The sequence below is a fragment of the Dermacentor albipictus genome, chromosome 6, assembly GCF_038994185.2.
Source record: "Dermacentor albipictus isolate Rhodes 1998 colony chromosome 6, USDA_Dalb.pri_finalv2, whole genome shotgun sequence".
Lineage (NCBI taxonomy): Eukaryota > Metazoa > Arthropoda > Arachnida > Ixodida > Ixodidae > Dermacentor > Dermacentor albipictus.
Window position 1 is genome coordinate 5,235,530 of NC_091826.1, and position 24,796 is coordinate 5,260,325.

General features: G+C 48.5%; 1 protein-coding gene and 1 non-coding gene across 11 annotated transcripts in view; both read right to left on the reverse strand.

The window, feature by feature from the left end:
- Window positions 1-24,796, reverse strand: part of LOC135921811 (probable ATP-dependent RNA helicase DDX43) — a 260,397-nt gene that overhangs the window by 106,783 nt on the left and 128,818 nt on the right. For all 10 annotated transcript variants that reach the window (XM_070539820.1, XM_065456144.2, XM_065456146.1 and 7 more), the window contains 2 exons: window positions 8,308-8,426; window positions 3,122-3,232 (listed from right to left, as the gene is read on the reverse strand). In XM_070539820.1, coding sequence (XP_070395921.1) covers window positions 3,122-3,232; window positions 8,308-8,426 — 230 coding nt within the window. The remainder of the gene's footprint in view (window positions 1-3,121; window positions 3,233-8,307; window positions 8,427-24,796) is intronic.
- Window positions 7,145-7,216, reverse strand: TRNAT-CGU (transfer RNA threonine (anticodon CGU)). Its single transcript has one exon. It is a non-coding gene; the product is annotated as a tRNA-Thr (tRNA).

Consider the following 24,796-nt stretch of genomic DNA (forward strand, 5'->3'; position numbering starts at 1 on the left):
TGAGTGCCTTTGTGTACCACACACTTTCTTGATCTTGTATGCCTAGTAACTGCTGCTTTCTCTGTTTTCATCTGACAGAATATTGTTGCACCTAGAAAATCAACACTTTGTATGTTCTTTCTGTACTTGTTCCACTGCTGTAATGACCCATTGTGGGTTGACAGTATTAATAAATAAAATAAATAAATAATAATCGGCCTGCATCGCAACAAAGACTACCCCTAGCGTCACTGCACTTTTTACAGTGCAGATCGACCGATAACTTTGCGAAAACCTGAAAAATTTGAGCGTCACCAGCGGCGAGTCAGGATGTCAACATGGTGGGTCAATGCAACCTGGTGCTTCCCCGGCGATTTTCTTGAGCTGGTAATGCTTGATTTGCGCCATCCAACTTTACACGAGCAGCCTAAATGTGTGGTAGTGTCATTGAATTTTGTTCCTAGACATTGGACAATGGCACAGATGCGACAGTGCATGAACACCGACAACAGAACCGTAGAATTAGCACAGTGTCGTCGACAATGGTGCGCCCAAAAACTCTCATTTTGCAAACTTCACGGCTGCACACCTCGAGAAAAAATTGCCTAGTGATCATTCAAAGCCCCTACTGCAAAACCGTTTGGTTTTCATGATCGTGCTGCATACCCATAATGAGGGGCTAATCGTTTTTTGAGCACTACGAACACAACCTCAGACTTGAGCCACGGCATTTACGACGCTTTTCAGCGCGATACCCTCTTAGTCTTCTGTGACCTCCGAAAGCCTCCCTATAAAAGCAGCTGCTGCCTTCCCCTTCTCATTCACTCTCCAGTCTGCAAGCCCTTTGGACGCCAGTCACTCTTCTCACTCGCCTTGATGACAACTCCTCGTCTCCTCGCTGCCAGTTTCAGTGTCACTGCTCCTCCAAAGCTGCCCTCTTCTGGCCTGCCCTCCCGAGCACAATCTTTCACCAACAGATACCCTTCCGTGGTTCCTGCTTCTTGGTCTTCACAACTCCAATCTCCTTTCTTCCGCTACACGTGAAGCTGATGCCAAGCCCGCCACTGCAACCATCGCCATCACGAGCGTGCACTGACTAGGAAAGCAAGATCCCCTGACGACATTTTGAAGCTTCTGCCTTCTGTGTCACCCGGCGCGTTCAATCACTTTGGCACTTACGACGCTTGCATTTGGATCCGTGCCGCAGGCCATGTGATTGTGTTTTATTCAGAGTGCTTCGTTAGGCATGCTTCCCATGTGCTTTTGTGGTCTACAGTGATAAATGGCTCCATCAGTCTCCAGGTGTAATTGTGTGACTTTGGAGCAGGAAGTCCTCCCGATAAAAGAAGTGGAAAAAGGCGCTCACGATCATCGGGCTTGCAGCGATCTGTATGAGGCCGTTTATAAAATTGCTGGCCAATAAGTAGAAAGTGACTTCCAAGACATTCGTGTTGTGGGGATGCGCGACTCTCGCGCGTCCCCAGATATCTTGTTTTCCCCCATCTCCTGCAATCCCGCTTCGCTGTGTGGCCTGCGTGACGCCCGCGGCGGTCGATGTGGTTGAAGCGCAGCGCGAGAGATGGCGCGAGTGTTGCGCTGCTATCGGCGGGGTTACTTGGGTGCGGGAGCGGAAGGAGCTTGCTCTGGGATTCGGGACAGCAACCGGGACGGACGTGTCGTGCCGCGCGTGCGCCGACCCATGCTTCTGCGAGACCGCCTCGTGTGGCCACCTTGGAATGCGCCACCGTTCACGTGACAGTACGCGCGAACGAGGAGGCGTTGGGATCCAGCATGGGGCGAACATATTCGCTTGCTATCCGGTAGCGGTGAGTAGGACTTCCAGATTTGTTGCGTGCCCATTGGCATGTTTTGTGGATAGCAACTCGGCTAGCAGGCATTGATCTATGAAAGGTGCAATAAATGCCCTTGTGACTGGTTGCACTACTGTGTTGTCGTTCCTTTGTCCCAAGAGCACGGAGGAGACCCCACAGCGTTGGTTGATGCTGCTGCTCCCATGGTCACCCCAGCAACAGATGCAGAGATAATTGACACTGTTGGTGGCCCAGACGAGGAGGAAGAGCTGGCGGACAAAGAGCCACGTGAAGTGCCAACTACGGTGCAGACACGGGAACATCTATGCCTGCTGCGAAATAAGGTTGAATGCATGGACGGTGACCACGGCCTTGTGCAATGCTTGGTCAAATTAGAGCAGGGGTTGCTCGCACCCGGTAAGAACATGTAACAGCCAAAGCTCACTGCCTTTTTTGCACCTGAATCAAGTTTTGCTTCACTGAATAGATTGTATTTTGACTTCCTCGCAGTTGTGGCGCAATTAGAGCTCGACTGCTTTAGCTTTTCTCGAGTGGTCGCTTATATCGAATTACTGCTTATAACAATTTTTTTCGCCGTCCCGCTGACTTCATTGAAACGACGGATAACTGTATGTGCCGAGCCATTTGTCAACAGCATCGGTGCCAGGGAAAGTGCCTGGGATGAGATAATCGTGGTGCTGGCATCTCAGCTGAATCAGTGGCCTTGTTTGTCGGCATGGCAGCGCAGCCAAGGAAAAGTTTGTTGCAGACTTCCACCTTGTGCCGAAGCCCCTACCTCGAATAAAATGTCACATATAGCGGGATAAATGAAAATCTATTTACAGACTATTCGGAAAGTATAAAGGAGCAGCCCAGTTGACAGACAGACTAGCAAAAAAACCTGCGTCATTTTCATCACATTTATGAGCGCCATCATCGCTCTGCTCACCGTGACAATATGCAACACTCAGTGCGCTACTGTCGTATTGTAGGTATGCAGAGTTGCAGATTACGCATATTAATACAACAAGAGCAAACGTATCAGAAAGTAGCACTGCAAAATTCTGCAAGCATCAGATGAAAAATAAAACAAAATATTAAAGGTTGCCTGCTGTACAGTCCCCACAACTCAGTGACAACTCAAAAGACATTCTCTGCAACCCTGCACAGCTCTGCCCACCTTCTGTCAACTCGGTGATGATAAAATGCTACCGCAAAATCCCACTGTCCTTCAGTTCTCAACCTGCATGCAATTCACTCGTTGACACAGGCACTGAAATCAGTCATTTTAATGCACCACATGTGCAAGTTAAAGTATGACAATTACATACCACTTAATGCCTCGATAGTTGTATTTCTTGGCTTCACGCTCAATCTGCTGAGCCAGCTCACGTGTTGGAGCAAGAACCAGACATGACGGGCCTGTCCTCTCCTCTCTTGGGCTGCGCAAACAAGCACCACAAGCATCTTGTCAACAGCAAAACGTCATTCTAGCACTGTGCTCTTGTATATTTACATGTGCAAACATCTATGGAGCAGACCAATATGGTGCACGATATGCTTCTTTCTGCTATTTAGACTGCCACAGTTATCACCTGCGACACTGCAAGCAAAGAATTTTTGTCGGGCAAGCGAAACGAATAAGAAGAATCTGCAGCGAAGACAATGGTTATATATCCACCACCTAAATGAAGCAACGCTAGCAGAAAAAAACTATATACAGGTTCCTCTCAATGTAGGTTATAAGGTCACATCAAGATTTGAGAGGCAGTGACTGCAGTCGGAATCAGCTAAGAAACAGCCTACACCAGAATCTGAGAGACCACCAGCCTTTATAACAAAATATTCTAATGCCTTCCCAAAGATAAACAACACCCTACGAAAATACCACCCAATATTATCAAGTAACCAGCGTCTGAGAAGAGCGTTCCCAGTGGTACCGAGTGTGACATACCGCCACAACAGAAACTTTAAAGACGTTAGAGCACACAGAAGCCAGCCAACATAATTCCCTCGTAATAAAAGCGTGTTGTTGCCCCAGGCGCAAAACCTGCAGGCACCTTCAAAGTGACATTAAAATTAAAAGCGCCGTGAACAGTTCTACATACAAAGTGAAAACTAGCTTTACTTGCACTAGCTCCGATGTGATCTATATGCTTGAATGTTCCTTCTGTAAGAAACAATATGTCCGTGAAACGGGACAATCAATGAACGCCAGGTTAAACGGACATCACGCGAACACAGCTAAAAAGCTTCCCAAAGCCGTCGCTGAGCATTTCAACCAACCAGATCATTACTTTGATGAACTTAAATTTTACATCCTACAGTAAATTTTCCGTTCTGCATGAGACAGAAAATACAGAGAATCACACCTCATCCATAAGTTCAAGACATTGCAACCAATAGGTATAAATGTTTCAAAGAGAGCTTTAGAATCTATTCGCTATGCTTAATGTCAAGCAATATGCAACCACAGAGTTATTTTTCATTGGGTTGCTTAGTGCTTTTCTTTTCTTTCCTCCGTTTCTGTGTTTCTTTTTTTACATTTTGAATCCATTTTAGCAAATTTCAGTTTTTTTCCCCCGAGCACCATTTTCTGCCACTTCTGTTTTTCTCTTTTAGAGAGATGATAGCTCACTGACCTCCAGCGGAGCAGATGATCCCACCCTCTCCCCGCCATCGTTCAGGTCCCTTCCACGAAAAAACACACGGTCAGGTGACACACGGCGCTACCGTACATTCCCTCACCGATGTTGAATAGCACCTTTCTATTTAATTCTACACCCTCGCCCCTAACACACCCTCGCTTGCTGCCTTGCCCACCCCTCTTACCCTCTCTCTACCCTTTAGGAGAAGGAGTCGCCTTGAAGAAGACAAGTCTACTTGTCAAAATGTTGGCTCCCACTTTTACCTTGTTCTTGTTTGGCTCACAGTGCTTTTCTTGTCTCTCCGATTTCTTCCTTGAACTTTTTCATCAGCGGAAATTATGGTGCGTTACTCAGAGTGTTGCAGTTGGTAATATACACATACTTTTCACGCAGCAAGCCAGCGACAAAAGCTTACTGCCTAAATGTACACATGAAGCATGAAACGCCTTAAGGAGTGGTCAGTGCAAATGCACTTGTGCATTATAATTTTCTTCTGGAAAATTACGCCGGTGCACCAGTGACAATAAAACGCAGATGTGGCTGTGTGGTGATGTACGGAGCCTACAAAACCAGTTATGTAGGCTTTCTAGTGTTGTGCAGCCGCACCAACTTGCAGTTGGCCACTGCAGCAGTCACCTGACAGCATGGAGGTATCGGCTCCCCTTGACAGAGTGCACTACACTGAAAGCCTAATCGTTGCAAGTGTGAAATGGGCCGTCCAGCAGGCCCCAATGACATCGGCTTTATTGTGTGGATGTGACTGAAGAAATCACTCTCATTGGTCTCCTTTATCTGCTGTGCGTGTCATGTCACGAAAAATAGCTCCGAGACTCACCTCTCGTATGGCACAAGACTGCTGTGCTACCATAGCCACACATTCTGCTGCCAGCTGCACGCTACAAGCGTCTTTCCTCTAATGCAGCAGTGCCTTTACAAAACATATTGGCAGTCGTCAGAACAGCAGAAATGCAGACCAGGAGCAGGTGTCGGGAGACAGAAAGCTTTTATTTCTCTCGAAGATCCTAGCCTTTGTGGCTCTGCGAATTACGGATATGAGCATGATCACGACGTCTAGAGCGTCTTCTAACAAAGACAGTAGAGCCCTGCTGGTGTCAGTGATTCTTGATTATCATCAATTAACAATAGCTGTCATGTGGTGAGGAGTAGAGAATACTGACTGACCATAAAGCAATGATTTCAAGTTCCATTCAAACATATCTCGAGGAAGAAGGTTGCAAAGCTTATCACGGGCTCACTGAAAATGAGTGAATTTCGCACTTTACTATTGAAGTTCTGTTGCAAAGTTTCGGCACAACGCAGGAAGTACAACTGAGTAATTGAAGAATAGAAATGATTGGAGCCACAATGGTTTAAGTCATTCACTAAGGGTTTGCAATTGTGCTGCTTATATATATTGCATCAAGCTTTTCAAAAAAGGTTCTGTCGTCTCTATCTCTATTTTTCTTTTACTTTTTTTGCCAGAAAAAGAATTTCTGCTCCTGTGCATTTGCCTCTGTACAAACTGTGCTGCTGGCCATGTACTGCAGCATATCGACTGTCCCATGAAAATCACGAATAAAAAAAATTTTTCAACGAATTTTTCAAAGGGACAATGCGCATTATAAGTGCCCTGCAACCTATTATTTTTTACAGTGAGCTGTATATGCCTAGGCGAAATGCTTGCAGTCCAACCGCAGGAACCCCCTTAAGCTCATACCCCCATAAACGCGGCCTCCCCATTACGACGATAGAAGATAAGTGAAATTCTACAGTGGAATGATGAGCGGCAATGTAGCCAGCTGTGGAATACAACAATGCCTTATCATTGCTTATGATGATAGTTTTTGCACAATGAAGCCAGCTGTGGAAGACGATGACAAACACGCAAGCAGTGACACTAGCATGTTTACACGGTTGGCGCCGAGAATGTTTACAGTGAAGCTGCATATGCCTAGGTGAAACCCTCACGGTCTGCCTACAGAAACCCTCCGGCAGAAGGTGTGGTGTGCTATTGGCTAAGCCGATAGTGATGTTTCTCTCTCGCAGCCAAGCACACACACGCACATAGCAGTCTCTCTACCGACTTCACAATGGGATGGCCCTGCATCATTCGTTCTCCCAAGGGGCAGATGGCCTACGAGCAACAGTGCCGAGAGCAAGAGCAAGAGAGATCTCGTCGGAATCGTGCCAATGCCTCGGCAGAAGATCGGGACGGCGATGCGGGGCGCTAGCGGCAATGTTGGGTGGATCCAGCGGCTCATGCGGCCGAGCCAGTTCGCAAAGCGGAGCTAAAGTGGCAACGTTACGCTGCCTGAGCAGCCGAGCCAAGGATCTGGCAGTTTGGGCTCACGAGGCAGAGCAGCAATGTCGACATCAACAGAAACACCGGGGCCGCACATTTCAGCTTCACTGGCTTACTATCTGTACGGGGTGCATGGGAGATGTTGTTTTAGTGTATTTTTCTTAGCTGAGCAATTGTCCTCACCCCGAAGAAGTGCACACTTGACTACAGCACTTAGTCTGGTATGGTTCTGCTAAAAGACAATAACAAAAAAGTATGAGAAAAAAGGTAGTTAACCGAGGGGCCCGATTTTTATTAATCATATCCTAAGAGGCCAACAAACAAACACAGGGGAAATTATGAGTACTTACTAATTGAAATAAAGAAATTATAAATTAATGGAAATGAAAGTGGATGAAACAATGTGCCGCAGGTGGGGAACGATCCCACATCTACGCATTACGTGTGCGATGCTCTACCAATTGAGCTACTGCGGCGCCATCTTCCCACCCGCTTTCTGAGGTATTTATGTGTTACTACTAGAACTAACCCTGGGAGTGTTAGCCAGCGCCACCACTCATAAGCCCTGGTGGCGGATGTGGAACATCCTTTCTGCCACAGGCGTCACGAGTACGTGATCTTTTTGGGTGAAGGCAACTGGTCAATAAAACCACACATGCTACCTGAAGGCATTAATGTTGCCAAATTCAAGGCCCTCATTATGTAATGAACGAGCTATAATTGCGAGAGCAAATTAGTAGACAGCTACACGAAAAGTAAGGATAGTAACTTTATCACCCATATAAACTTTTAAACGTTTGATTACTAACTAAATTAACAAGCATGGCATCACGCATACACAAGCAAACATGAACATGTCTCACTCAATGACTGGGGAAACTCTTCAACAAATCGCCGGAGTGTGGAAGCAGGAGTGAGCTAATTGACCTTTGTGCAGCCTCCCGCTTCAATGTGAACTAAGCGATCAGAACACAGCGCGGTGCGCCTAGATGCGTAGACTCTTGTCTCCATCGTAGATCGCTTTCAAAATAGCACCCACGCAGCTACACCGTACACAGCAGCCGCTGGAGTACAATGCCTCTCCTGTTTGTGCCAGTCCCTCACACAAGTTTCGGAAACTTCAAACGTTCGTGATGCAGCCAGATTTCCGTCTGTCTGCGCATATGTGATCACTTTCCTTTTAATTGCGGCATCGTGATGAACTCAGCATGTCTTTGCAGTCAGCACTTCCATGCCAATAGGGCAAACGCAGAAAATGGTAACCCCTACTACAGCACATGCAGGAAGCTATGGCAGCTAGGCTTGAAGCGTGTACGAGGCGGCCATTTTGAAATGCAAATGACGATATAGTAATGCAGATTTAAGGTCGTACTCAATTCTAACACGCATGCAATTTTTGGACATAATTTATTGGGAAGAAAGTGCATGTTAGATTCGTGTAAATACAGCACATCTTTACCACAATGGGCCCATAGCAATATTGTTTGCAGCAGAACTACAAACAGGGACTCAGTTTGGCCCCCAATAAAAGGACAGTGGGGCCAAGGATGAGAGGATTTGCACTCACACAGGCTGGCTGTCAATGTGGATCATGGCTGGCAAGAGAAATGCCAGAGTCTTGCCTGTGCCTGTCTGTGCAATACCAATAAGGTCTTGACCTTGGAGCAGGATGGGCCAGGCTTGACTCTATATACAGGTAGAAGCGAAGTGGACCAGTTAAAGTTGGCCATTTCAAGCATTTGAAGTTAAATGTGAGGCTTGTGCACAAGCACCCACTCTCACTCATTATCAGAGCTCCCTGTGAACACAAAACTTCTGGCAGAAGTCATCTCCTGATGACTCAACATTAATGCAATTACCATTCAAGCAATGCAGTGACGCACCGTATTGCTGAAGGCATCTTTAATTACAATCTGTAGTGGTCATTCTGAGACTTCCATTGCTTCAAGTTTGTTACCGGCTGCAAATATAAGGGGTCTGTTCTAGCTCAACACCTTTTGGCACCACAAAGAAAGCTTCACTGAATGCTGCTTAACAAACACAGCCAGTATTGTCCTGCTGGCACTGTAGAATTGGGGTTCAGCATATCCAACCTCAAATTAACTGCACCACAATTAACCACAACACGACTGCATAAGCTTTTTCAGGAGTAAAACTTATTTTCATTGTGAGCTATAAAAGTGGCCATTCTCACTTTTATCAGTAAATTATTGCCATGCAAAGTGACTCACATGCTAAGCGTCCAAAAGCCCCGACTTGCCCAATTAAAGCTGCTAAGAGTGTTATGCGAGATTTCTAGGTGTGTGTCCATGGTCTAATGGGCAGAGCATTAAGCTGCTGTGCTGAGGGAAGCAGGTTTGAAAACAACCTCTGGACATGTATTTTTCTATTTTAATGCATTAGAATTCTTAGGGTACTTGATGAACTTTCCAAGAGCTCTGAATGTATTTATATACGTTTGTGTGTAATTGTTTCCCTGCCTACCTGGGTCACTGGGTTGTCTGTGGTCGAATGGTTAGCGCATCGGGCTGCCATGCTGAGGTAAAAGGGTTCGAAACCAACCATCGCACCAACTTGGGTTAGTGAATAATGTATCATTGTGTGGATATGTAGACACAGATGCAGAGGGCACTGTACTGCCGTCTTCGAAGGGTGACCAGACTTCTAAGTCACCTGGGCCTACACTCCATGAGTTGAACTCGACCTCCATCACCCCGTGTTGTCTGTGGCCCCTCACTCTTGACCTTGATCTGCGGCACATATTCCGGTGGGTCTTCATCATAACTGACGTCAATCAGCCCATCTGCAGCTCTGACCTCCAGACCTATTTCAACCTCACTGTCAGCATGCACTGCCAGCAGCCTCCACCACATCTTGGAGCTGGGAATTCGCGCATTGCCCTATTAGGTCCAGGCCATCAAAGACTTCCCAGTACCCATTACCCTATGCCAGCTGTGTAAGTTCCTGGGTCTAGTGAATTTCTCATGCTGCTTTATTCTGCACTGCACTGAGCTTCTTCACACAACCAAGAGCTCCTCAACTGTGATTTCCTGGTCTCTGGAAGTTCAAGCTGCTCTTAGGGCTGCTAAACAAGCCATCACCAATTTCGTACTTCTCATTGAGCCAAGAACTAACCTGCCTACTTGCATCAAGGTGGATGCTTCCAGAATGGCCATTGGCACTGTTCTCCAACAGAAAATTGACTCTGTCTGGCACCCACTGGGTTTCTTCTTTCGGAAACTCCAACCTGCCGAGACCTGCTACAGCATTTTCGGCAATGAGCTGCTTGCCATCTACTCCACCACCCAGCACTTCTGGCACTTCTTGGAGGGCCAGCCATTTTAAGTTCTAACTGATCACAAGCCTTTGGTGTTTATTTTCTGTACAAACTCTTCCAAGTATGTCACACGTTAACTTTGTTAAATGGCCTATATATCAGAGTTCACAATAGATATCCAGCACATCAAAGGCATCAGCAATGAGGCAGCTGATGCACTTCCATGCATCATCTCCCTCAGCACTTCTACGTCTGCTGTGGACTGGGAACGTCTAGCTTGGGTGCAGATGGAAGACCCAGAGTTGCAAGTGCTGTGTGAGCACCCCCGTTCCCTCCGTCTGCAACTCGTTCCTCACCCGTTTGTGCCTGGCTCACTCTGGTGCGACATGTCAGCGGCTGAACCTCGTTCACTCTAGTTGAACAGCGCAACAAACGCTGTGTGACACATCCTTTGCTACGACACTAAATCTTGTGAAAATTGTTGTTTCCCCAAAATATCACTCAAGGTTATTTGCTCGCAGTTATTACGTCGTCCACTGGCGTTGACAAGCTGGCGTTCTGTCACTTGACAAGACTGGAAAGGCAGGATTGACACTGGATACCTTTATATGTATAAATTTATTCATGCCGGCCTGGTTGGACTGCTTGGACCTGCTTTGGAAAGTTGTTTCAGCTGATAATGCCTCTCTTCTAGCCCCTTGTGACATCTGTGCCTGCGGCATCTGCGCCTTTCGCTTTTCAGCAGATAATGTTATCTGTTTTAAAAGACTGTCCAGGAAGCTTGTGCTACCTTGATGTTCTTGTATGGGGTTTCGCACAACGTGACCACGATAGAAGCTTGCTAAGTATCCCATCCTCATTGCCAGTTTGTGGGATTGCTTCGATGGGGTGGCCAGGCGCGAGACCTACGGCGTGAGGCCTAACGGCTGGGGCATGAAGCACTGCAAAAGAAGAGTCGGACTGCGCTAGTCGGGGACCATTCAAAGAATGAGTTTATTCCAGTGAGGGGAAAGGAAACACGGCAGGGTACATTTACAGCGTTGGGGGCGGAGTGGCGCTAGCAGTCATAACCATTCGAAACTGAAACTGGATATCAAAACAGGACATCACACCCCTCTAGTGTGCTGAAAGAGTTGGGTCTGCAACTTGCAGATGGAAATGCACTCGCACGCTGTCGGCAAAAACAGCATCAATCATAATTGACAGCAATTATTTAACATATGTGCCATTATAAAGACTGGTTGGCCATTAGTCAATCAGCATCTTCTAGTCTCATCAACTGCCAACCGTAACACACCGCGGTTTCGACACCACACACACAACTGAACATCTGACGTAGCGAAGGCAGGCTAGATGCATTTCGCTAAGCACGGTAAAAGTTCCCAAGTGCCCGCATTGCAATACGTCGAGCCTCTAAAAAGATGTCAGCGAGTGCTCATTGCCTCTTTTTGTAGTCTGCTAGCCAGAGAACTTCCAGAGAGCTGCCACACTGGACATGTTCTGGCAGCACTGCAGGTAGCCAGAACTGTCTAGCATGCGAAAAATGAATGCACTGTTCAAGTATATCACATGGTGGGCACTCTGGCTGGCTCTGGCAGCCCGCAGGTAGCGAGAAGTGGCAAATCGAAGAGGCCTGCTGTAGATCTTGGCAAATTCAAAAGCTCAAAGCTCCGTTACCTGCATAGCTTGTCACCAATTCCCTCGGGGCTTTTGTATCGGAAGTCCAACCACCAAAACGAGCGAAAGAGGAAAGAAAAGTTATTTGCAAGAGCAATCAATCATTTATAAAACCACCAAAAAGATAATTGATTACAAGTAATTACAGTAATCCCTTGTTAAAATGAAGTCGGCAGGATGGCGAAAGAATTTGTTATACAGTCAAACCCTGCTACAACGAATGCCGCTTCAACGAAATATTTCTAATTCCCCGTCAGTTAGTCATGGAAGTCAATGCAAAAAAGTTCTCGCCACAACGAACAATTTTTCAGGCTTGTTTTCGCTTCAGCTAAATTTTTGCTCGATTGAAATGGGCTTTAAAATTTGTTCTGCGATAAAATAAACATAACCCCAATCGTCTACAATTTTTCGTACATCCCCGCCGCTTAGGTTCACCAAAAACGTGCGCGCACTGCACCGTTGCCGATAAACAAACTCATGGAGGGGCGCCGTTGTTTGGTGGTGACGACGATGGGGCTAGCCACCTTGTGACAAGGCACAGGCCCACTTTGCCAAACGGGAGCCACAGCCAATCCGTATCCATCTTAGGTCACGCAATCACTGGCGCAACGCGGCGACGCAGATTTTCATTTGTGCTTGTGCACGCGGCCCGCATGGTAACAAAGCGGAAGTTTCTTTCCTTGGAGGTGAACGTGCAAATCATCAGCGAGGCTTCAAGTGGCAGAAAGGAAGGAGCAGCAGAGTTCGGCATCTCCAACAGCACACCATCGACAATTTTGAAGTTGAATTGACAATTTTGATCACCAGTGTCTTTCTGCGGGGGCGTCCCCCAAATGGAAGAAGTTGACTCAAGCTGCACATGAGGATCTTGAAAAGGCGTTGTTTACATGGTTCTTCGACATGCGTGGCAAGAAAATGCCAATCAGCGAAAGCGTGCTGCAGCAAAAAGCACTTAACTATGCTTGCATGCTCGGCATCAATTATTTTAAGGCAAGCACAGGTTGGCTGACCTGATTCAAGGCCCGACACGACATTGTTGCGAAAGTGTTGTGCGGCGAACAAGATGCATTGGCACCGCCTCGTGCACTGGATGTAATGGACGCTTTTGACGTCATTCGTAATTTCATTGGTGCCCTCGATGAGGACGTCACAATGCAGCTGCTGACCGAGTGCGAACGTCGCACCACGGTGATGATGACCAAAGGACGGAGGCAAACAAAGATGACCGACTTTTTTCGGAAATAACGTTTTTGAATGTGTAGTCAAACTTGACTGCTGTGTTTTGGGTCAGATTTTGTCACAACGAAAAGTAACAGACTTTTTCTGGAAATAAATGATGTTTGTGAGTGTGTAGTCAAATTTGACAGTGTTTTGGGGCAAATTTTGTCACAACGAAATTTTCGCTTCAACAAAATTTTTCGCACGCCCCGTGAGTTTCGTTGTAGCGAGGTTTGACTGTAAGCGGTAATTCGATAGAAGTGACCACTTGAGTAAAATTAAAGCAGTCGACCTTTAATGCACCACAACTGTGAGGATGTCAAAACACCATCTAGTCAGTGAAGCAAAACTTCATTCAGCTGTAAAAAGGGCAGTGAGCTTTGGCTGTTTCAAGTTCTTACCGGGCACGAGCAACCACTGCTCTAATTTGACCAAGCATTGCACGAGGCCGTGGTCACTGCCCATGCATTCAACATTATTTCGCAGCAGGCGTATGTACTCCAGCTACTGCACCATACACTTAAATCTTGTTATAACGAAGTCGAAAGAACGCTAAATTTTGTCCGTTATATGTGTTAGTTTAGTTCGTTATAGCCGCTGACTAATAATTTGAGACTAATTTATTGCACATGAGCGTGCACTTACTACAGGTAAGCCATCGCCAAGGTATCAGCTCCCGTCGCGGCAAGTGCTAATCGTCCTTACCGATATCGCACACAGGAAGAAACTGAATCAAACACATAAAAACCAATTTTATTGCCTTCCATGTTGATGGCGCGAACCTTTCATGTTGACGGTGCAAAATAATCGGTCATGCTTTGCTGCTGTGTCTTCCTTAACCGAAGAACGGCCTTCTGGGCAGGAGCAGCTATCTCAAGCCCATCTGCATCGTCTTCGTGGCTGCCAAAGTAGCTTCACAGCCGGTCCACCGCGTCCAGCGCCTGGTACAATGTCGGTACGTCGTAAACAGAGGGCAGAGTGTTGTGCCCTGTGGCACCTTCATCGTCATTTCCTTCATGCTTCCGGGCAGCAAGCACAAAGTCATCGTCTGTCAGCTCCTCCGTTGCCAGAACGTTGGCATCCACACTCACATAGTCGCAGAAGCTTTCACCTTCACACATGACACCAGCATTGTGGAGCACCCTCCACGACGCTAAAGCTTTGTCTGATACAGTGGCACCACTGGGTAAGGCTATTCGGTCCATTGAGTCGTCAGTGTCAGGGTTGCTTTTGTTGGCAGCAAATGATGCACGTCGAAAGCAGTTGGCGATGGTGCTGGCTGTCACATCTATCCATGCCACAGTAAGCATCTCTATTACCATATACAAATCGACCTCCATGTCACAGTTCAACTGCATGTTTAACACAAGTTGCTCTATCACCCGCTTCCGGTATCCAGCCTTAAATTACATTATCACGCCTTGATCAAGGGGCTGTATCACTGACGTGCACGTCGGGGGCAAGAACCGAAATTTGATGTTCGTCAGAGCAGCAGTTGTGTGGTGGGCAGCACAGTTGTTCAAGAAAAGGCATATCTTGCGATCCTACCTCTTCAACTTCTCGTCCCAGTCATGCAGCCATCCCGCAAAAACTTCCCTTGTCATCCAGGCTTTCCAGTTTGATAAGTACTGCGGTTGAAGTCACCTCTTTCCTTTAAAGCATCGTGGCGATGCGCTTTTTCCTATCACCAAAGGTGGCATCTTCTCCGATCCATCCATATTCGTACAAAGGAGCACAGTGATGTGGACCTTACTGTGTTTTCCGCCGCTACAGAGCTCACCTTTTTATGATAGGGTCTTCTGTGGCAACATTTGGTAGAAGAGAGCTGTTTCGTAGTTGAACACATCCTTCTCTTCATACTTTTCAAGGAGAGGACCAACGTTAGCTTTCACCCACACCATTGCGGTTTAATTTTCGACAGCCTGGGACTCGCCAGTGACGACCCTGCCAACAATATCGCGGCACTCCTTAAAACGTTGCAGCCAGCCATCGCTTGCAACGAAGCTGTCGCAGCCCATGATGCAAGCAAAGTCTCTCACTTTTCTCTGGAGCAGTGCCCCACTCACGGGCAAATTAGCAGCCCTTGCATTCAAAAATCACTCGAACAACGCCTCTTCCACGGCTTCAAAGGCAGGAGACCGCAGCTTCTTCTGGCTACCTTTCGCGCCATGTGCGACAGTGCCAGCGATGACTTCTTTGCTGCTGAGGATTGTGGAAAGGGTACTTGGGGCGATGCCGAACTCCTTGGCCACTTGAGTTTTCTTCATGCCTGACGCAACAGCCCTAATTATGGCTGCCTTCTGATCTAAGGCGATAACTTTCCATTTTAGCTTCAAGCTGCTGCTGCCATTAATTTCTCTGTCATAAAACAGGCGACATGGCGGAAAAAGCACTGACGGACAGCGTACGAAACAACGCAATCGAAGGCGTACCGCACTCCGCTGGCAGTGCGCACTGCACGCAATGGACGGAGTGGCTTGGCTGCTTGGCAAGCTTGGCTTGGCTTGGAGCGTTGCCGGATGATGAGGGGTTACCACGGAAGATTTTAACTGCCATTTTGGAGGGCCACAACGCGTTGCGCAATTTAAGAGATCTATATGTTGTGTACAAAGTGGCTCGTTTCGTGCAATTTTGGAAGGAAGATTTTTTGTTATATCTGTTGATCAATGAATCTTTTTTCGTTAAAACGAAATCTTAAACACATGAGTTTATATGGGGACTTTCAAGGGGAATTACAATTCTTTCGTTATATTCATTATTTTGTTATAAGTCGTTTTGCTATAATAAGATTTAAGTGTAGTAGCACTTCACGTGGCTTTTCGCCTGCTGGCTCTTCGTCCTCATCGGGGCCAGAAACGGTGTCAATTAGCATCTCCACATCCGTCGCTGGGGCGGCAATGGGAGCAGCAGCGTCAGCCAACGCGAATGTCTCGAAGTCACCTTCTACCTCTTGGCCAGGAATTTTATGAACAGCCTCGTACAGATCGCTGCAGGTCCGGTCATCATCAGGCTCGTCATCGTCAGGGTTGCTGATGACTGTACGGGAAACGCCGGCTTGCGCAGAGCAGTTGGTAACCTTTGAAGGTGCGAGTTCTTTCCACGAGAACTTCAGCAAATGGATCACAACAAGCAAATCAATGTTGTACCTCTTGCTGGCACCATATTCTGTGAGCATATGTTGCAATAGAGCATTGCGGTAAAGCTTCCCAGTGGTCTCAATGATGCCCTGATTCATTGGTTGCAGTACCGGGGTTGAGTTTGCAGGCGAAAATTCCCCAGCGATCGCCTTGAGGCTGTGAATCTTCCTGTGGTTCATACAATTGTCAATGGTGAAAAGCACTTTCCGATTCTTTGCGTCAAACCGTCTATCCAGATGGCACACATAGTCTTCATAAATAGCAGCAGTCAACTATGCTCGCTTGTTGCTTCTGTAGATGCATTCCTTGGGAATAGTTGCATTTCAGAAGCACCATTGCTTTTCTGCCTTCCCCAGTATCAACAAGGGAAGCTTGTCCTCACCTGTTGCATTGGCACCAAACAGCACTGTGACATGCTCCTTGCTCTGTTTTCCTTGTGGGGATGCGCGACCCTTGCGCCTCCCCTGATGTTTTTCCCGCATAGCGCGTCTCCTGTAGTGCGGCTTCGCCGCACACGCGGCGGTCCGAGTGGTACAGGCGCAGTGAGAGAGATGGCGCTAGTGTTGCGCTGCCGCGAGGTTACTTGGGCGCCGAAAGGAACGCGCTTGCTCTCTTGGGGTTCGGGAAGCAAGCGGGACGGACGTGCTGTGCCGCGCGTGCGCCCACCCATGCTTCTGCGAGACCGCCTCACGTGGCCGCCTTCGAATGCACGACCGTTGGCGTGACCGAACACGCGAACGACCAGGCGTTGGGATCCAGCATGGGGCGAACATATTCGCTTGCGTCCGGTCACGGTGAGTCGGACTTCTAGATTTGTCGCGCGCCCATGGGCATGTTTTGGGGATAGCAACTCGGCTAGCAGGCATTGATCTATGAAAGGTGCAATAAATGCCCTTGTGATTGTTTGCACTACTGTGTTGTCGTTCCTTTGTCCCAAGAGTACGGAGGAGAACCCCACATCAGACCCCACATCTGGCTGCCCAACGTGGGACTCTTGGGGCATCGGACGATAATTTTAAGTGTTGCTTCGTTCGAGACCTTTGTTTGAACCGAAGCGTAGGCCTAGCGTGGATTTTGATCGCTAGCGTCAGCGGCGTGCTTTCTTGAGCGAGGCAGCGGTGGCTGTAGTGTGTTTGAACATGTCACCATACTAAGCCTTTTCGCAAGTGTTTTTTTTAATGGCATTCGTTGGTACGAGAGCCACGTGGTCTGCATCCTGGCAGAGCGAGGCTGAGCGCCCGCGGAGCAGTGGCAAGCCTGAAGCGAGTGAGTACGGAAGCCTCGTGGGTGGTCCGAATTTCTTATGTAAATAGCTTCTTCTATCTCTTTGACTCGGATGAAGTCGCGGCTCTGGGAGCCGGGTGGTCGCGGGCCCCGGGTGCCACTATGGGCTGACTGCTATTGCGGCCTGGCACCGGGCGCTCCGACACCGTCTGGGACGGTGGGCGGCGTCAACTCGGATGCTGTGTGCACCGAGCGGAGTAGGACCACCTCACAGAGCTGACGTCTCCTCGCGGCTGCCGGTTTTGCGCCCATCTTGGGTGTTGTTTTTTTTTGGATGCCGGTTGTTGTCAGGGTAGCGACGCTTTAGGCCTAAGGCTTTACGAAGCTGCCTGTCGCACGTGGAGGGACACAACCTGGTGGACCGTGGCATTGAGGTGTTGCAATTTGCTTCCCTCATTCTATTTAGCCTCGCACGAATTGAAATTACTCAATCGACTCAAGGAAGCGAGCTTCGTTCACATGAACTTAGCGTCTGAGTAGCTGCCCGATCTTTCGCTAGCCGGGTTGAACATCGTACCACGTGGGCGATACGCATGCAGAGTTCCTCTCCCTTGCACTACTTTAGTGTTCGCTGAGTGTGTTGAGTTTACGCAGCGTGATTGGAGTCACCCTTGGTTTGCCGTCACCTGCACATCGTCTGCGCTGCTGCCCCGGACTACGATCGAGCCATCCCGGGCGATGGTGATGCTGTGGCCAGTTCAGCGCAGCGACTTCGGCGGCCTCCTGCATCCAGCTCACAACCCTCGGCGGCGGACAAAGGAGTCGGCGGTCACCGACAGCTACTGCGGTTCTTGCCAGCAGGGCGCGTCGGCGCGAGCGACGCTTGCTCGTACCGACTACTGCGTCGTCGTCTCCGGAGTCCTGGCCTGGAATCGTGCCGTCGAGTCTACAAAGCTGCTGCTGTGACCGGCGGGTGCCAGCGGTGTACCCAAGGACAGTCGGCTCGCATGCTATGGACAGCGTGTGGCCATTTCCTCAGCGCGACCACTGTTGCATGTACTACCTTGTTCGCGAAGCATGGGTTAATGTTAGACCTTGTCACATTTTCGCCGGAATATGTAGTGATTTAAGGTTGGGGGGATGTGGGGATGCGCGACCCTCGCGCCTCCCCTGATGTTTTTCCCGCATAGCGCGTCTCCTGTAGTGCGGCTTCGCCGCACACGCGGCGGTCCGAGTGGTACAGGCGCAGTGCGAGAGATGGCGCTAGTGTTGCGCTGCCGCGAGGTTACTTGGGCGCCGAAAGGAACGCGCTTGCTCTCTTGGGGTTCAGGAAGCAAGCGGGACAGACATGCTGTGCCGCGCGTGCGCCCACCCATGTTTCTGCGAGACCGCCTCGCGTGGCCGCCTTCGAACGCACCACCGTTGGCGTGACCGAACACGCGAATGACCAGGCGTTGGGATCCAGCATGGGGCGAACATATTCGCTCGCTTCCGATCGCGGTGAGTTGGACTTCTAGATTTGTCGCGCGCCCATGGGCATGTTTTGGGGATAGCAACTCGGCTAGCAGGCATTGATCTATGAAAGGTGCAATAAATGCCCTTGTGATTGTTTGCACTACTGTGTTGTCGTTCCTTTGTCCCAAGAGTACGGAGGAGAACCCCACATCAGACCCCACATTCTACAGATGAGGATCTGCCAGTGGTAGTGAACGTGCGATTTGGTAGCATCTTGAAGAAAAATGGAGCCTTGTCTAGGTTGTAGATGTCTTTGTCTTCACACTTTGCAAGAAGAGCTTGGAGCTGATGTTGGCGCCATACATCTGTAGTGTCACAGTTCATGGCTGCGATTTCGCCAATGACTGACTTCAAGGTCATGCTGTGTCATTTCTTGAACCGCTCAAGCCAGCCATTGTTGCACTTGAAATCTTTATGGCTCATTTGGAGGGTGAGAGCTTCGGCTTTTGCAGTAAGTACAGGTCCACGTACAGGGAGATTTGCACTCCCGGCATTCTTCATCCACTGTAGAAGTGCACCTTCCACTTCAGAGTATCTCGAATCGCGATTGCTCTTTCTCTTCACCAAGAAGCTCTTTCCAAAGCCATCCAGCACAGCTTCCTTGTTTTTCAATCCAGTTCATTAAGTAGACAGCAGTATGCCAAATTTTTACGCGATGTCAGTTTTCCGCCGGCTGCCTTTTCCCCCTTCTTTGATGAGCAGAACTTCCTGCTCCAAAGTCAGACACTTTCACCCGGAGACTGACAGAGCCGTTTATCACTGTAGACGACAAAAGCACTTGCGAGGCATGCCTAACAAAGCACTCCGAATAACACACAATCACATGGCCTGCAGCATGGATCCAAAAGTATGCGCCGTAAGTGCCAAACTGATTGAACACGGCAGGCAATGCAGAAGGCAAAAGCTTCAAAACATCGTTAGGGCATCTCGCTTTTCTAGTCAGTGCGATCTGGTGAAGCAACGGTTGCAAGGGTGGACTTGGCATTGGCTTCACATGCAGCGGAAGAAAAGCGATCGGAGTTGTGGAGACCAAGAAGGGCACCCGATGGTGACAGATTGTGCTTGAGAGAGCAGGCCAGAAGAGGGCAGCTTTGGAGGAGCAGTGACGTCGAAACAGCAGCGAGGAGGCGAGGAGTTGACATGAAGGCGAGTGAGAGGAGTGATTGGCGTCCAAACGGCTTGTAGACTGGAGAGAGAATGAGGAGGGGTAGGCAGTGGCCGCTCTTTTGGGAAACCAGCGCTGGATAGGCGGCGCGTCGAAAAGAGTGCGTTCAACGCCGCCCTGGCGACGAAACGCGGCATATCCCAGCCGCTCGACCAGACGACACACCCGTGCGCGGCCGTATTATAGTTCGTATGTTTCCGCTTTCGCGCCGCTTCAAGTGGACAGTTTTCGTAAAGAAGCTAGCGCCATCAAGTGAAGAAATGACAAAAGAAGCTCTTTCAGCTTTATATATTTTTCACAGTGTGTCGCGGCGAGCACGTTTGTTTCTTTAATGGTTGAGTGTGTGCCGTTGCCATGCGTGCGGGGCAGCCTGCCTCGCAAATCTAGCAGCTATGGCTCCGGTCGTGCTGCGCTATGGTTTCGGTATGGTGGTAGTTCTCCATAAAGCAAGCAACAAAATCCCAATAAAGAAAGGCGTCAGGCAGGGAGATACGATTTCTACAATGCTATTCACAACGTGTTTACAGGAGGTATTCAGAGACCTGGATTGGGAAGAATTGAGGATAAAAGTTAATGGAGAATACCTTAGTAACTTGCGATTCGCTGATGATATTGCCTTGCTTAGTAACTCAGGGGACCAATTGCAATGCATGCTCACTGACCTGGAGAGGCAAAGCAGAAGAGTTGGCCTAAAAATTAATCTGCAGAAAACTAAAGTAATGCTTAACAATCTCGGGAGAGAATAGCAATTTACAATAGGCAGCGAGGCACTGGAAGTCGTCAGGGAATACATCTACTTAGGGCAGGTTGTGACGGCGGATCCGGATCATGAGACTGAAGTAATCAGAAGAATAAGAATGGGCTGGGGGGCATTTGGCAGGCATTCTCAGATCATGAACAGCAGGTTGCCATTATCCCTCAAGAGAAAAGTGTATAATAGCTGTGTCTTACCTACGGGGCAGAAACCTGGAGGCTTACGAAAAGGGTTCTACTCAAACTGAGGACGACGCAACGAGCTATGGAAAGAAGAATGATAGGTGTAACGTTAAGGGATAAGAAAAGAGCAGATTGGGTGAGGGAACAAACGCGAGTTAATGACATCTTAGTTGAAATCAAGAAAAAGAAATGGGCATGGGCAGGACATGTAATGAGGAGGGAAGATAACCGATGGTCATTAAGGGTTACGGACTGGATCCCAAGGGAAGGGAAGCGTAGCAGGGGGCGGCAGAAAGTTAGGTGGGCGGATGAGATTAAGAAGTTTGAAGGCACGGCATGGCCACAATTAGTACATGACCGGGGTTGTTGGAGAAGTATGGGAGAGGCCTTTGCCCTGCAGTGGGCGTAACCAGGCTGATGATGATGATGGTTTCGGAAGTATTAGTTGGCCTGAATGAAGACTTTCCATATTTCTCTGGCTAGACATAAAAAATTCAGATGTTACTTCGCCACAGAAGTCAATGGAGAAGAAAGCTTTATCGCATCAGCTGACTCGCGCAAGCAAGGATTTGATTGCTCCGCTGCTGGATCCGTAACAATGCTGGCTACATTTAGCACTAATTACATAAATTTGCCGGATGCATCTCAGCGCCGAGTCCTCATCCGCATGCGCATTTTAAAAAACACATAAGCGGCTTAGTCGCGCGTGCGCCGGCAGTATGCGCGCAAAACTCGTATTACATGGCAGCTTCCCTCCCACATAATTCTTGGCAATGAATGGATAATATTTACTTTTAGTATCGTTCGCTTCGTGCGGTGGCATTGGAAGGGGCTTGGCGGTGGTATTGCGAAGGAAAAATGGTTGGTACATATGCCGGATGGTGCATGCTATTGCTCATTTTGTTTCCAACGAAATGCCGACTGCACATTCTGCTATTTGGTACTGGTTGCCACGGCTAACCGTCTTCACTATCGAATAAACCAAGCACACACGCGAAATTCGATTTAGAAACCAGCCCGACACCGCTTGACAGGGCGACAAGACAAGAACTTACTCCGCTCGCCTGACTGCTTGTATCCAACGCCACCTCCGTTCTTGTTCGTAGGGTTTAGATGGAAAGACGCAGAAGGATACATCCTCCCTCATCCCGACGTAGTTGCGGCACTTGTATACGCAACAGTATCGTCGGCGTCCTTTTGTTTTCTTTCGACTTTCAACGCACGCGACGCCACCACCAGTAGCAATTTTCGTCCGCGGGAGCGGCTGAGTTGTGAACGTTCTGACCGCCAGGGTGGCGCTGAAGGTGTCGTGAAAACTCCAGCGCTGGTTCCCCATAGGGGGTGCGGAGGTCACAGAATTCTACGAGAGTATCGCGCTGGAAAGCGCCGCAAATGCCGTGGCTCGAGTCTGAGGTTGTGTTTGTTGTGCTAAAAAAAAACTGAGCTGCTCAGTGTGGGTTCGCAGCACGATCGTGAAAACCAAATGGTTTTGCAGCAGGGGCTTCAAATGATCAGTGGGCAATTTTTTCCTGAGGTGTGCAGCTGTGAAGCTTGCAAAATGAGTTTTTTGGCGCACCATTGTTGATGACATTGTGCTTATTTTACGGTTCCAGCGTCGGAGTTTTTGCCCTGTCGCGTCCGCGCCATTTACAAATTTCTAGAAACAAGATTCAATGACCCTACCACGCATTTAGACCATTCGTCTAAAGTTGGATGGCGCAAATCAAGCATGACCGGCTCAAGAAAATCGCAAGAAAATTGCAAGAAAATCGCAAGAAACACTAGCTTGCATTGACCCACCATGCTGACAGCCTGACTTGCCGCTGGTTATGCTAGAATTTTTTGTGTTTTTGGCAAGTTAAAGGTTGATTTGCACCGTCAAAAGTGCTACGAAGCTAGGGGTGGTATTTTATTGCAATGCAGGCCAATTATGGTGAGCGACGAGCAAATTTCTAGACCGGCTTCCCCAAAGTAGTCTTCCCAATTTGTTAATGTAGCTCCTTGCGTTGAACATGGCACTTATAATCGGAGGGACACTTCTTTTGTTCTTCTTGGCACCTTTCAGTGTCAGAAGTGCTCTTTAGAGTGGTAAAACTTTGCTCATCACTCGCACCCCATGGAATGCTATGGCGCAAGTCTGCCCGTGGTGTTTTGGGCACTTTTTGCCATCCAGGACACCGTGGTTTTCTGGCATTGCAAAGCGTCAGGAAAAATTTATTTTCATGCGGATTCTATCACGGGGGACACCAGCTATGCAATTGTGACCGAGATCAACGGTTCGGGCACGCTAAACCATGGAATTTGACAGCTTCCGTTGCTTCTGCAGTAAACACCTGGGAGCACTTGACAATCCCTTGGTACCCGTTACCAGGTGGTCATCGGTCATGGGTTTGGTACTTTGGTTGCCTGTTTCGTGCCTGCATGAGACTAACTTGTCGGCGGTATTAATTTGACACTGCGTGCACAAAAGGGTCGCCGTCGCCCGGCAATGGCGATGCCTCCGCTGGCCACTTCGCTCTAGGCGGATTAAGCTCTTTGTGCACTTCAAGTAATGCGGCTTAAAATGAATGCGTTTGGGTTGGGACCAGAAGAAATTTCGAATAAAGAGATTTCGTTACAACGAGGGATTACTGTAATTTGGGGCATGGCCTGACAGTGCAACTACCCTTCCAAGGAAGTTGAGGAAAGACTAATATGTAACTGTTTTGTTGTCGGCTTGCTTGACAGCAAGCTGCAATTCGTCAAATTTGTAGAAGGCATGACTCAGGATGAGAGATCCACCACTGAAGGCCTCTCTCAAAAGCTGTTCATAGGTCTCGGGGTGCTGGAGGAACTGTACAAGATCCTCACAGAGCCAGGGGCCGTTCCATTTTTCTTAAGCACACCAAGGAGGATACCCATCTGTTGTGCCCCGTTGTAAAATCCGAGCTCAACAAGTTGGGAATACAGGGCAAGTATAGGTGGATCACGAAGCTGACACGATGGTGTACTTGCCTGGTGGTGGTGGGGAAACACTCTAGTAGCTACCACATATGCATGGCTTTGACTAAACATGTACGTCCTCCGGGAGTGACATGTCCTACTGATGGCTGAACAAGTTCTGGGACACCTCGGAGCAGCAAAGGTCTTTTCAAAGCTGGATGCGACATCTAGTTTTCATCAGGTCAGGCTGGCGGAATGCAGCCAGGAACTTACCATGTTCATAACACCTTTTGGCAGGTACTGTTTTTAATGCCTACCTTTCAACATTACCGTCTGCACCAGAGTACTTTCAGAGCGAGATGCCCAGATTTTGGAGGGGCAGCAAGGCATGGTTAACATGACTGACAATATTCTGGTGTTTGGCCAAAGTCGAGAAGACCACGACAGAAGACTCGGCGAGGTGTTGGATCGGTTATGCCGGGCAGGGCTCACCCTAAATAAAGAAAAGTGCAAGTTCAGCTTGTCGAGCGTCAAATCTGGGCGTTGTGGTCTCTACAGAATGCATCTCGCCAGACCCAATTAAAATTGAAGCTGTTCAGAAGGTGGAACCACCTGTGGCTGTCGGAGGTGTTCAGAAATTCATGGGAATGGTAAATCATGTCACAAGATTCTTGCCACATCTGTCGGACACGCTGGCCCCAATTCGAGAACTTCTGTGCAAGCGGACAGCTTGGTTGTGGGGCCACCCCAGCAAGCAGCCTTCGAAAAAGTAAAACCTATGCTGTCTTCAGAAACCTGCATGGCCTGCTATCACCCACTCACCGAACTGTGGTCTCTGCTGATGCAAGTTCTTTTGGGCTCAGAGTGGTCCTAATGCAGGATCAGCCAATGGACGAAAGAGGGGCCGTGGCCTTTGCTTCATGTTCATTCACGAAGACTGAGCAGAGATACAGCCAGACAGAAAAGGAGGCCTTAGCTGTCACAT